Raw genomic sequence first — 13,200 nt, forward strand, 5'->3', positions numbered from 1 at the left:
CCAGATCCAATCCCATGGAGTTAAATACTAAGAAACGGACTGTCCTTGACTGACAAACACACAGCAGTCTGATGATGGGATCTCGGACCATCCAGGTATGGTAGGATTATCAACTATGTCATGGTGGTTATGACGATGTCTGTTCCGTCACTAAACTCTCTGTCTGTCTGTATGTCTGTCTTGTGCAGCAGCTGAACCAGGAGCTATAGCTCTAGGAGGATCAGGAAGTGCTGACAGAGATCAGGCATACAAGAAGTACAGCCTGTTATGGTACAGAACACCACTAATCTACCGAGCCTATAATCCCTGCTCATAGAGAAACATGCTAATCAAGCATATCTCATCTGATCTGTCAGAGGACTATAATATGATGGGACAACAAGAGGAAGTGTTATTGTCTGGGACTGACCGGGTTTCAAACCTGGGTTGTCAGTACGAGTCATGCCTGTGTTAGCCCTCTGAGCTAAAGCCTAGACATTTGCTGTGGGTTCACTGAACTACCTCTCCTCTACAATGAACCGACCTGGGGATCCGTACTCGTGGCGCGGCAGGCGACAGATCTTAGGCATCACCTCGATCAGAGTCTTCACATACTGCAGGATAGTGCCCTGCAACTAAGTAGGGAAGAGAAGAGGGGGAAGGAAGTATCAGAGGGATAGTGGCAAGAAGTATCAGAGGGAGAGGAAGTATCAGAGGGAGAGGGGGAGGAAGTATCAGAGGGAGAGGAAGTATCAGAGGGAGAGGAAGTATCAGAGGGAGAGGAAGTATCAGAGGGAGAGGGGGAGGAAGTGTCAAAGGGACAGGAAGTATCAGAGGGAGAGGGGGAGGAAGTATCAGAGGGAGAGGAAGTATCAGAGGGAGAGGAAGTATCAGAGGGAGACGGGGAGGAAGTATCAGAGGGAGAGGAAGTATCAGAGGGAGAGGGGGAGGAAGTATCAGAGGGAGAGGGGGAGGAAGTATCAGAGGGAGAGGAAGTATCAGAGGGAGAGGAAGTATCAGAGGGAGAGGAAGTATCAGAGGGAGAGGAAGTATCAGTGGGAGAGGGAGAGGAAGTATCAGAGGGAGAGGAAGTATCAGAGGGAGACGGGGAGGAAGTATCAGAGGGAGAGGAAGTATCAGAGGGAGAGGAAGTATCAGAGGGAGAGGGGGAGGAAGTATCAGAGGGAGAGGGGGAGGAAGTATCAGAGGGAGAGGAAGTATCAGAGGGAGAGGAAGTATCAGAGGGGGAGGAAGTATCAGAGGGGGAGGAAGTATCAGAGGGGGAGGAAGTATCAGAGGGAGAGGAAGTATCAGAGGGAGAGGAAGTATCAGAGGGAGAGGAAGTATCAGAGGGAGAGGAAGTATCAGAGGGAGAGGAAGTATCAGAGGGAGAGGAAGTATCAGAGGGAGAGGAAGTATCAGAGGGGGAGGAAGTATCAGAGGGAGAGTGGGAGGAAGTATCAGAGGGAGAGGATAAAAAGAGAGGAGATTAGTTGGATCGACTTTTTTTAACAGAGGCTGCTATGTAGGAGTACATTCAGACAATGAGAGACAAATAGCCCATAATACCAGGCTCTTGACTATCTTGAGCAGTTCCTCCATCACCACGGCGATGCCCTGGTAACCAAGGAGACGACAGATGGTCTTGAAGTGGGGCGGGCCTACGAAGTTCCTGTAGGAGCTATAGATGTGTGAGTAGGCAATGTTCAGAGGCTGGGGGAGGGAGAGAGGGAGAGGGGGAGGAAATATTACATCAGAAACATGCTCTCAAAAGTGCTCTAAAAATAGGTACACATCTTTCTCATTTCTATAGTTGAATGAAAATAGCAGACAGTACACAGTACATACCTTAGACCCATACAGGTAGTACGGCTGCACGTTGGCAGGCTTGTCTCGCTGAGGCTCCTGGGTAAAGGGGATGGCAGTCCGAACGAAGCTGAGGACACAGGGAATGAGATAGAGTTCAGGGGTCATGAGCAGGAGTCCACTTAGGTAATGACTAAATAGAATATAGATAGCCAACTGCTGAACCTGAGCGATGTTTTGATAGACCGGCAATCAGCTGCCCAAGAACCGTAAGCTTGTGAACATGTCCAAGACTACCCAAAAACACCCCCTTCCCCCTACCACTGACCGGTTGGTGGAGCCGTTGTAGCAGTAGTTGGGGAGGAAGTCAAAGTTGAGTTCCCAGAAGACATGGAGCGTGATGCGTCCGTAGGGGGCAGACACATTGTGGTTGGCCTCACGGAACATGGCGTCGAAGCTGTCCAGGGTCATGTGCTTCGAGAGCAGACGATGAGTCAGTCTGTTGATGTCCATCAACCACTCCAACTCCTGATGGGTGGATTAGACAGACAGACAGATAATGATAATGAAAAGATAGAACAAAAGCAGGTAATATTGTGGCCAGTGGAGCATAGGGCCAAGAGGACAGGACAGGACCAATGAGAGTGAGCCTGGTGTGTGAAATGTGACTGACAGTATGCTATCTGAGAGTGTACATTTGATGCAGGGCTAGGAGTGTGAAGTAGTGTTGGTTGTATGGTGTGTGGGAAGGTTGAGACCACAGTATGCTCCTGCCCTGGTGTTCTCACCACAATGGAGGTGAGGTCTTCACTCTCAAAGCGACTGATGGCCTGGTCCAGAGACTTGTACATGGCTGCTGAGATCCTCTGGGTGACCAGACGGTTCAGATCGATGGAGCGACCTAGGAGCTGGAGGGAGGGAGGGAGGGAGGGAGAGGGAGAGAGAGAGAGAGAGAGAGAGAGAGAGAGAGAGAGAGAGAGAGAGAGAGAGAGAGAGAGAGAGAGAGAGAGAGAGAGAGAGAGAGAGAGAGAGAGAGAGAGAGAGAGAGAGAGAGAGAGAGATACCCAAACCTTCCTTAACAAAGCCATCACCTACAGTCCCCTAAGCAAGCTGGTACTGGGGCTGTTCATAAACATAAACAGACCCCACAGAGCCTCAGAACAGCAACACTATTAGACCCAACCAAATCATGAGAAAACAAAAAGATAATTACTTGACACATTGGAAAGAATTAACAAAAAAACAGAGCAAACTAGAATGGTATTTGGCCCTAAACAGAGAGTACACAGCGGCAGAATACCTGACTACTGTGACTGACCCAAAATAAGGAAAGCTTTGACTATGTACAGACTCAGTGAGCATAGCCGTGCTTTTGAGAAAGGCCGCCGTAGGCAGACATGGCTCTCAAGAGAAGACAGGCTATGTGCTCACTGCCCACAAAATGAGGTGGAAACTGAGCTGCACTTCCTAACCTCCTGCCAAATGTATGACCATATTAGAGACACAGATTTCCCTCAGTTTAGACAGACCCACAAAGAATTCGAAAACAAACCCGATTTTGATAAACTCCCATATCTACTGGGTGAAATACCACAGTGTGCCATCACAGCAGCAAGATTTGTGACCTGTTGCCACAAGAAAAGGGCAACCAGTGAAGAACAAACACCAATGTAAATAGAGTACATCTTTCAGTCTAACACTGCCCTTTACTTCCTTGTCTAGCTCTTCGTTAGACACATGCTTTGTGTAAGTACTAAATTGTCCTCTCCAAGTTTACTTCCTTGTCTAGCTCTTCGTTAGACACATGCTTTGTGTAAGTACTAAATTGTCCTCTCCAAGTTGACTTCCTTGTCTAGCTCTTCGTTAGACACATGCTTTGTGTAAGTACTAAATTGTCCTCTCCAAGTTCAGCTGGAATTTAGCCCGAAAGGATTTGAAAAACGTGATGCGGTGCAGAGAATATCAGATCTCATCAATGATTGGAGAAGTGTTTAACACCCACCCCCCACCCCCCCCACGTCCTTATCATATAATATCTTGTCATAAGGGCAACGTGACAGCAAGAGAGTCATGCTGGAATGTCAATTCTCATCAAATCAATAGGAAGTCTGACTGAAATACGGGACAAATCAACCTTTTATTGTAAATTTGTGGTGTTTTAATTTGTTAATAAAATGTGGGATATGATTTCTTAGACGCGGGACAAAAAGCGAGACTGTCCCAGATAATCACGGACATGTGGTCACCCAGGGTGGTGTACGACAGACCTACCTGTACGTGTCTCTGTTTGAGCAGGGTCTCATAACGGTTGGAGGGGGGGTAGGGGATGATCACACCATAGTTTTTACACTCTGCCCTGAAACGCTTGTCCAGGAGGACACTGTGGAGCAAAACACACAACAACATCCTTCACTGCTTGATTTAACCCCCTCAACAACATGATTCAGTCTTGTATCTGTTTACTGTGGTGTCTCCAGCCGTCTCTTACCTTCCAGACATGGCTTTGTAGTAGGCAAATATCTGATCAGCCAGCTTGTAGACAAACTGATCGAAGCACAGGTTCACCTGTAGGAAAAACAGAATCCCTAACTCACTACTCTTGTGGGGATCGGTGATAAATTACTTGTCATTTTATGATTTCTGAGGCGGCCATCTTTGTTTCGTGCTAGTTTACCTCAGCCTCTATCTCATCGTAGAGGAACTGTTTCTTGAACTTGGTCAGAGCGTAGTAGCCACTGTCATTGTAGAGGTCCAGAGGGTACAACACATACCTGGGAGAAACAACAGGCAGGATGGCATTAACAGGCACAAACACACACAGACTCAGCATGGACACAATGACAACAGAGAGACAATATCTGTCCCTCACCCTCCATCTCCCTCTACTCTTGTCTGTTCCTCTCCCTCACCTGCACACACACACACACACACACACACACACACACACACACACACACACACAGACTCAACATGGACACAATGACAACAGAGAGACAATATCTGTCCCTTACCCTCCATCTCCCTCTACTCTTGTCTGTTCCTCTCCCTCACCTGCACACACACACACACACACACACACACACACACACACACACACACACACACACACACACACACACACACACACACACACACACACACATGCGCACACGCACACACAGTGGTCTAAACAGTGTCTTACTCCATCATGGATGGCTCCTTGGTCTCCAGTATGTGGTCTGTGAGGATCCAGGGCATGGACATCTCGATGGGGAACTGGATCCTGCGACCCATGGTCAGCTCCAGGAAGAACTCTCTGAACCACAGCTGAGACAGGTCACAGCAGTGCTGCAGCGCCTCTGGAGGACAGGAAGGGAATAATTATATTATATTATTATATTATTACTAGAGGAAGAACTCTCTGAACCACAGCTGAGACAGGTCACAGCAGTGCTACAGTGCTACCACAGGATAGGAGGGGAAATTACAACATATTATTATAGTGCTCCACAGGGGAGGTGTCATGATACCCATAAAACCTAGCGGTCTAACAAGGAAATGGTTCCAATCGTTTTTCCACCATTCATTTTGCCCATAGGGAATTTTAGAAACACTTAAAGAAAGGTCTGTGTTTCGTGTAGACTTACCCTGGCGTGAAGTCTTGATAACCATGGAACTCTCTTGATCAAGGTGACTTTTATCAATATACTCAGCTCTATTTACTCTCACATTCAAAAGTGCTATTTAGCATCAAAGTAGACATCATGCAAAACTACAAATCCCTGCAAATCCCTAAACCACAGCTTAGACAGGTCACTGCAGTGCTGCAGCACCTCTACAGGACGGGAGGGGAATAACATGACACTAATACAGGACAGGAGGGCAATAACATGACACTAATACAGGACAGGAGGGGAATAACATGACACTAATACAGGACAGGAGGGGAATAACATGACACCAATACAGGACAGGAGGGCAATAACATGACACTAATACAGGACAGGAGGGGAATAACATGACACTAATACAGGACAGGAGGGGAATAACATGACACCAATACAGGACAGGGGGGGAATAACATGACACCAATACAGGACAGGAGGGGAATAACATGACACTAATACAGGACAGGAGGGGAATAACATGACACCAATACAGGACAAGAGGGGAATAACATGACACCAATACAGGACAGGAGGGGAATAACATGACACCAATACAGGACAGGAGGGGAATAACATGACACCAATACAGGACAGGAGGTGAATAACATGATATTATAACAGGAGATAAACAACATGATATTATGGAGGTGATCAATTGAATGGTTGGTGTGTGTGTGTGTGTGTGTGTGTGTGTGTGTGTGTGTGTGTGTGTGTGTGTGTGTATACATACCGCTGAAGTTGAGCAGGTGTGTGAAGAAGAAGGAGTGTTTGTGGAAGTCTTCTATAGCCAGCACTATGGGTCCATCCAGACTGCTGCGTAGAGTCTTCTTAGAACCACTCTTATCAGCTATCAACGACTCCAGCATGGTACGAACCATGTACAGCTAGAGAGGCAGGGAGAGAGAGAGAAAAGTCGAAATAGTCCATTCCCTTACAAAGTCCCTGTACTTGATCCTGTCCCTACAGCATGCCTCCATCCCCGAGTCACATCAGTCTCTTCCTAATTCCCCTAGCCCTCTGCTACCCTTCCCTCTCTACCCTGGTGTACCTGTGTGCTCGAGGGTCCCACAGCTCTGCGGGGCACCTTGATGTCGAACCCTCCCTTGGGGTCCTTCTCCCCCCTGAGACAAGGGTCATTGGGAGGCTCCCGAGCCCCCTCCCAGTCACATATGGTCTTACGGATCGCCTGCAGGACACTAGAGAGAGACAGAAGGTTATCAGAGAATCAGCATTATAGAGAATGACTATCGGTATGTCCCAAATTGCACCCTATTCCCTATATAGTGCACTACTTTTGACCAGGGCCCATAGCACTACTTTTGACCAGGGCCATAGGTATAGGGGGCCATTTAGGAAGCAGCCTAGCTAACGATGGAAGGTCCATGGTTCTACTGTATCTAGCAAACAGTGAAAATTGTGCCGTACGCATACTTGAGCCTTTGAGGGGACTTGAGCCTTTTTTTCCAAGGTGTTTTTCATCAAGACCAGATAACAAGATGCTACAGTACCTCTTAAGAGGTTCTCTTGCCAGAATATGTTAACAGTTGAACAAGAATGAGTGCAGCCAGTATGGTACCTGATGAGAACGTTCTTCTTCTTGCGTACGGCCTGACGTAGAGGCTCCCTGAGGGTCATCTGGGCAAAGTCCTGCAGGGCTGCATAGATGGTGTTCCTTATGGCCTGGTTGAATACGCTCTCCATACGACCCATCAACACCTACAACGCAGATACCATCATCAACACCAAAGTAGACCCACGGTGGTGAAACGATGCTATGTTACTATTCTGTAAGCGTCCCAACGATGTCATGACCTAGCTGTCTGTAGGTACAGTGTGTGTTTCTGACCTGCAGTCCCTTGATCATGGCGATGACCTCGACCAGGGCAAACTTCTCCTCTGAGGTGTAGTTGTAACGTGTAGCTCTCTCATACTCCTCCGCTGTGCCAGGACAGTCCTTGTTACAGAACTTATCTGTTGGGTGGACCAGCTTCCACGAGTACTGAGAGAGAGAATATGGTGTCAGAGTAAACTGAAAATCACAGGACCTGGTAGAAATATAATGACTTAATTCATTAAAATAAAGAAATAAAAATATATGGGACCAAGCACGTACTACACACGTCCCCTTCTTAACATAAACCACGCACACACACACACACCCCGTTCCCCTACTCACCACTTCCATGACGTGTGTGCTCCACTTGGACAGCAGCTGTAACCCTCTGAGTGCCAGGTCAAACAGTTCCCTGTATTCCTCGTCTGACTTGTGACTGTCCAGGCCTGACCCGGTCACTACCTCACTGTTACTGTAGCGAGCCAGCTCCGAGATGAACCGGATGTGGTCATCACGAATCTGAACCATCTGCTCACACAGGTTATACTGGGGAGAGATGGAGCTCTGGGTACACGTCCACCTGTAGGAGAGAGGTCAGAGGTCAGGGTTCACACAGGTTGTACTGGGGAGAGATGGAGCTCTGGGTACACATCCACCTGTAGGAGAGAAGTCAGAGGTCAGGGTTCACACAGGTTGTACTGGGGGAGGTGAAGCTCTGGGTACACATCCACCTATAGGAAAGTCAGGGGATAGGAGAGGACCGAGTATATGCTGATTTTTGCTATTTCCTTTCAATATGTATCCAATTAAGACCTAGACAACCAGGTGTGGAGAGTTCCTAACTAACCAATTAAGACCTAACCAAGTGTGGAGAATTCCTAACTAACCAATTAAGACCTAACCAGGTGTGGGGAGTTCCTAACTAACCAATTAAGACCTAGACAACCAGGTGTGGAGAGTTCCTAACTAGCCAATTAAGACCAGGTGTGGATAATTCCTAACTAACCAATTAAGACCTAACCAGGTGTGGAGAATTCCTAACTAACCAATTAAGACCTAACCAGGTGTGGGGAGTTCCTAACTAACCAATTAAGACCTAGACAACCACGTGTGGGGAGTTCCTAACAAACCAATTAAGACCTAGACAACCAGGTGTGGGGAGTTCCTAACAAACCAATTAAGACCTAGACAACCAGGTGTGGAGAGTTCCTAACTAACCAATTAAGAACTAACCAGGTGTGGAGAGTTCCTAACTAACCAATTAAGACCTAACCAGGTGTGGAGAATTCCTAACTAACCAATTAAGACCTAACCAGGTGTGGGGAGTTCCTAACTAACCAATTAAGACCTATACAACCAGGTGTGGGGAGTTCCTACCTAACCAATTAAGACCTAGACAACCAGGTGTGGGGAGTTCCTAACAAACCAATTAAGACCTAGACAACCAGGTGTGGAGAGTTCCTAACTAACCAAATAAGACCTAGACAATCAGGTGTGGGGAGTACCTAACAAACCAATTAAGACCTAGACAACCACGTGTGGGGAGTTCCTAACAAACCAATTAAGACCTAGACAACCAGGTGTGGGGAGTTCCTAACAAACCAATTAAGACCTAGACAACCAGGTCTGGGGAGTTCCTAACAAACCAATTAAGACCTAGACAACCAGGTGTGGGGAGTTCCTAACAAACCAATTAAGACCTAGACAACCAGGTGTGGGGAGTTCCTAACAAACCAATTAAGACCTAGACAACCAGGTGTGGGGAGTTCCTAACAAACCAATTAAGACCTAGACAACCAGGTGTGGGGAGTTCCTAACTAACCAATTAAGGGACTGGGGTTGAGTTTGACACCTGTGGGGTAGAGGCTGGGGTTGAGTTTGACACCTGTGGGGTAGACGCTGGGGTTGAGTTTGACACCTGTGGGGTAGAGGCTGGGGATGAGATTTTATTTATTTATTTATTTTACCTTTATTTAACCAGGTAGGCAAGTTGAGAACAAGTTCTCATTTACAATTGCGACCTGGCCAAGATAAAGCAAAGCAGTTCGACAGATACAACAACACAGAGTTACACATGGAGTAAAACAAACATACAGTCAATAATAAAGTATAAACAAGTCTATATACAATGTGAGCAAATGAGGTGAGAAGGGAGGTAAAGGCAAAAAGGCCATGGTGGCAAGGTAAATACAATATAGCAAGTAAAACACTGGAATGGTAGTTTTGCAACGGAAGAATGTGCAAAGTAGAAATAAAAATAATGGGGTGCAAAGGAGCAAAATAAATAAATTAATTAAATACAGTTGGGAAAGAGGTAGTTGATAGGGCTAAATTATAGGTGGGCTATGTACAGGTGCAGTAATCTGTGAGCTGCTCTGACAGTTGGTGCTTAAAGCAAGTGAGGGAGATAAGTGTTTCCAGTTTCAGAGATTTTTGTAGTTCGTTCCAGTCATTGGCAGCAGAGAACTGGAAAGAGAGGCGGCCAAAGAAAGAATTGGTTTTGGGGGTGACTAGAGAGATATACCTGCTGGAGCGTGTGCTACAGGTGGGAGATGCTATGGTGACCAGCGAGCTGAGATAAGGGGGGACTTTACCTAGCAGGGTCTTGTAGATGACATGGAGCCAGTGGGTTTGGCGACGAGTATGAAGCGAGGGCCAGCCAACGAGAGCGTACAGGTCGCAATGGTGGGTAGTATATGGGGCTTTGGTGACAAAACGGATTGCACTGTGATAGACTGCATCCAATTTGTTGAGTAGGGTATTGGAGGCTATTTTGTAAATTACATCGCCAAAGTCGAGGATTGGTAGGATGGTCAGTTTTACAAGGGTATGTTTGGCAGCATGAGTGAAGGATGCTTTGTTGCGAAATAGGAAGCCAATTCTAGATTTAACTTTGGATTAGAGATGTTTGATATGGGTCTGGAAGGAGAGTTTACAGTCTAACCAGACACCTAAGTATTTGTAGTTGTCCACGTATTCTAAGTCAGAGCCGTCCAGAGTAGTGATGTTGGACAGGCGGGTAGGTGCAGGTAGCGATCGGTTGAAGAGCATGCATTTAGTTTTACTTGTATTTAAGAGCAATTGGAGGCCACGGAAGGAGAGTTGTATGGCATTGAAGCTTGCCTGGAGGGTTGTTAACACAGTGTCCAAAGAAGGGCCAGAAGTATACAGAATGGTGTCGTCTGCGTAGAGGTGGATCAGAGACTCACCAGCAGCAAGAGCGACCTCATTGATGTATACAGAGAAGAGAGTCGGTCCAAGAATTGAACCCTGTGGCACCCCCATAGAGACTGCCAGAGGTCCGGACAACAGACCCTCCGATTTGACACACTGAACTCTATCAGAGAAGTAGTTGGTGAACCAGGCGAGGCAATCATTTGAGAAACCAAGGCTGTTGAGTCTGCCGATGAGGATGTGGTGATTGACAGAGTCGAAAGCCTTGGCCAGATCAATGAATACGGCTGCACAGTAATGTTTCTTATCGATGGAGGTTAAGATATCGTTTAGGACCTTGAGCGTGGCTGAGGTGCACCCATGACCAGCTCTGAAACCAGATTGCATAGCAGAGAAGGTATGGTGAGATTCAAAATGGTCGGTAATCTGTTTGTTGACTTGGCTTTCGAAGACCTTAGAAAGGCATGGTAGGATAGATATAGGTCTGTAGCAGTTTGGGTCAAGAGTGTCCCCCCCTTTGAAGAGGGGGATGACCGCAGCTGCTTTCCAATCTTTGGGAATCTCAGACGACACGAAAGAGAGGTTGAACAGGCTAGTAATAGGGGTGGCAACAATTTCGGCAGATAATTTTAGAAAGAAAGGGTCCAGATTGTCTAGCCCGGCTGATTTGTAGGGGTCCAGATTTTGCAGCTTTGCATTTGGGAGAAGGAGAAATGGGGAAGGCTTGGGCGAGTTGCTGTTGGGGGTGCAGTGCTGTTGACAGGGGTAGGAGTAGCCAGGTGGAAAGCATGGCCAGCAGTAGAAAAATGCTTATTGAAATTTTCAATTATGGTGGATTTATCAGTGGTGACAGTGTTTCCTATCTTCAGTGCAGTGGGCAGCTGGGAGGAGGTGTTCTTATTCTCCATGGACTTTACAGTGTCCCAGAACTTTTTTGAGTTAGTGTTGCAAGAAGCAAATTTCTGCTTGAAAAAGCTAGCCTTGGCTTTTCTAACTGCCTGTGTATAATGGTTTCTAGCTTCCCTGAACAGCTGCATATCACGGGGGCTGTTCGATGCTAATGCAGAACGCCATAGGATGTTTTTGTGTTGGTTAAGGGCAGTCAGGTCTGGGGAGAACCAAGGGCTATATCTGTTCCTGGTTCTAAATTTCTTGAATGGGGCATGTTTATTTAAGATGGTTAGGAAGGCATTTTTAAAAAATATCCAGGCATCCTCTACTGACGGGATGAGGTCAATATCCTTCCAGGATACCCCGGCCAGGTCGATTAGAAAGGCCTGCTCGCTGAAGTGTTTCAGGGAGCGTTTTCAGTGATGTGAGGAGGTTGTTTGACCGCTGACCCATTACGGATGCAGGCAATGAGGCAGTGATCGCTGAGATCTTGGTTGAAGACAGCAGAGGTGTATTTAGAGGGGAAGTTGGTTAGGATGATATCTATGAGGGTGCCCGTGTTTAAGGCTTTGGGGAGGTACCTGGTAGGTTCATTGATCATTTGTGTGAGATTGAGGGCATCAAGTTTAGATTGTAGGATGGCTGGGGTGTTAAGCATGTTCCAGTTTAGGTCGCCTAGCAGCACGAGCTCTGAAGATAGATGGGGGGCAATCAGTTCACATATGGTGTCCAAAGCACAGCTGGGGGCAGAGGGTGGTCTATAGCAGGCGGCAACGGTGAGAGACTTGTTTTTAGAGAGGTGGATTTTTAAAAGTAGAAGTTCAAATTGTTTGGGTACAGACCTAGATAGTAGGACAGAACTCTGCAGGCTATCTTTGCAGTAGATTGCAACACCGCCCCCTTTGGCAGTTCTATCTTGTCTGAAAATGTTGTAGTTTGGAATTAAAATGTCTGAATTTTTGGTGGTCTTCCTAAGCCAGGATTCAGACACAGCTAGAACATCCGGGTTGGCAGAGTGTGCTAAAGCAGTGAATAGAACAAACTTAGGGAGGAGGCTTCTAATGTTAACATGCATGAAACCAAGGCTATTACGGTTACAGAAGTCGTCAAAAGAGAGCGCCTGGGGAATAGGAGTGGAGCTAGGCACTTGCAGGGCCTGGATTCACCTCTACATCGCCAGAGGAACATAGGAGGAGTAAAATAAGGGTGCGGCTAAAAGCAATAAGAATTGGTCGTCTAGAACGTCTGGAACAGAGAGTAAAAGGAGGTTTCTGGGGGCGATAAAATAGCATCAAGGTATAATGTACAGACAAAGGTAAGGTAGGATGTGAATACAGTGGAGGTAAACCTAGGTATTGAGTGATGAAGAGAGAGATATTGACACCTGTGGGGTAGAGGCTGGGGTTGAGTTTGACACCTGTGGGGTAGAGGCTGGGGATGAGTTTGACACCTGTGGGGTAGAGGCTGGGGTTGAGTTTGACACCTGTGGGGTAGAGGCTGGGGTTGAGTTTGACACCTGTGGGGTAGAGGCTGGGGTTGAGTTTGACACCTGTGGGGTAGAGGCTGGGGTTGAGTTTGACACCTGTGGGGTAGAGGCTGGGGTTGAGTTTGACACCTGTGGGGTAGAGGCTGGGGTTGAGTTTGACACCTGTGGGGTAGAGGCTGGGGTTGAGTTTGACACCTGTGGGGTAGAGGCTGGGGTTGAGTTTGACACCTGTGGGGTAGAGGCTGGGGTTGAGTTTGACACCTGTGGGGTAGAGGCTGGGGTTGAGTTTGACACTTGTGGGGTAGAGGCTGGGGTTGAGTTTGACACCTGTGGGGTAGAGGCTGGGGTTCAAGACTTGTTAGAGGTCTGAGTTTTCAGAGTTT

General features: G+C 47.2%; 1 protein-coding gene across 1 annotated transcript in view; it reads right to left on the reverse strand.

Annotated features, from left to right (window-relative positions):
• LOC139390974 (cytoplasmic FMR1-interacting protein 2-like) overlaps positions 1 to 13,200 on the reverse strand; it is a 52,222-nt gene that overhangs the window by 7,278 nt on the left and 31,744 nt on the right. The window contains exons 11-24 of the mRNA XM_071138410.1: positions 7,609 to 7,846; positions 7,279 to 7,431; positions 7,009 to 7,148; positions 6,481 to 6,628; positions 6,163 to 6,316; positions 4,967 to 5,123; positions 4,460 to 4,556; positions 4,274 to 4,350; positions 4,057 to 4,165; positions 2,574 to 2,693; positions 2,114 to 2,313; positions 1,828 to 1,915; positions 1,549 to 1,692; positions 524 to 614 (exon numbers count right to left, since the gene is read on the reverse strand). Of these exons, the coding sequence (XP_070994511.1) occupies positions 524 to 614; positions 1,549 to 1,692; positions 1,828 to 1,915; positions 2,114 to 2,313; positions 2,574 to 2,693; positions 4,057 to 4,165; positions 4,274 to 4,350; positions 4,460 to 4,556; positions 4,967 to 5,123; positions 6,163 to 6,316; positions 6,481 to 6,628; positions 7,009 to 7,148; positions 7,279 to 7,431; positions 7,609 to 7,846 (1,916 nt within the window). The remainder of the gene's footprint in view (positions 1 to 523; positions 615 to 1,548; positions 1,693 to 1,827; positions 1,916 to 2,113; positions 2,314 to 2,573; positions 2,694 to 4,056; positions 4,166 to 4,273; positions 4,351 to 4,459; positions 4,557 to 4,966; positions 5,124 to 6,162; positions 6,317 to 6,480; positions 6,629 to 7,008; positions 7,149 to 7,278; positions 7,432 to 7,608; positions 7,847 to 13,200) is intronic.

This window comes from Oncorhynchus clarkii, chromosome 31, assembly GCF_045791955.1.
Source record: "Oncorhynchus clarkii lewisi isolate Uvic-CL-2024 chromosome 31, UVic_Ocla_1.0, whole genome shotgun sequence".
In the NCBI taxonomy this organism is placed as follows: Eukaryota; Metazoa; Chordata; class Actinopteri; order Salmoniformes; family Salmonidae; genus Oncorhynchus; species Oncorhynchus clarkii.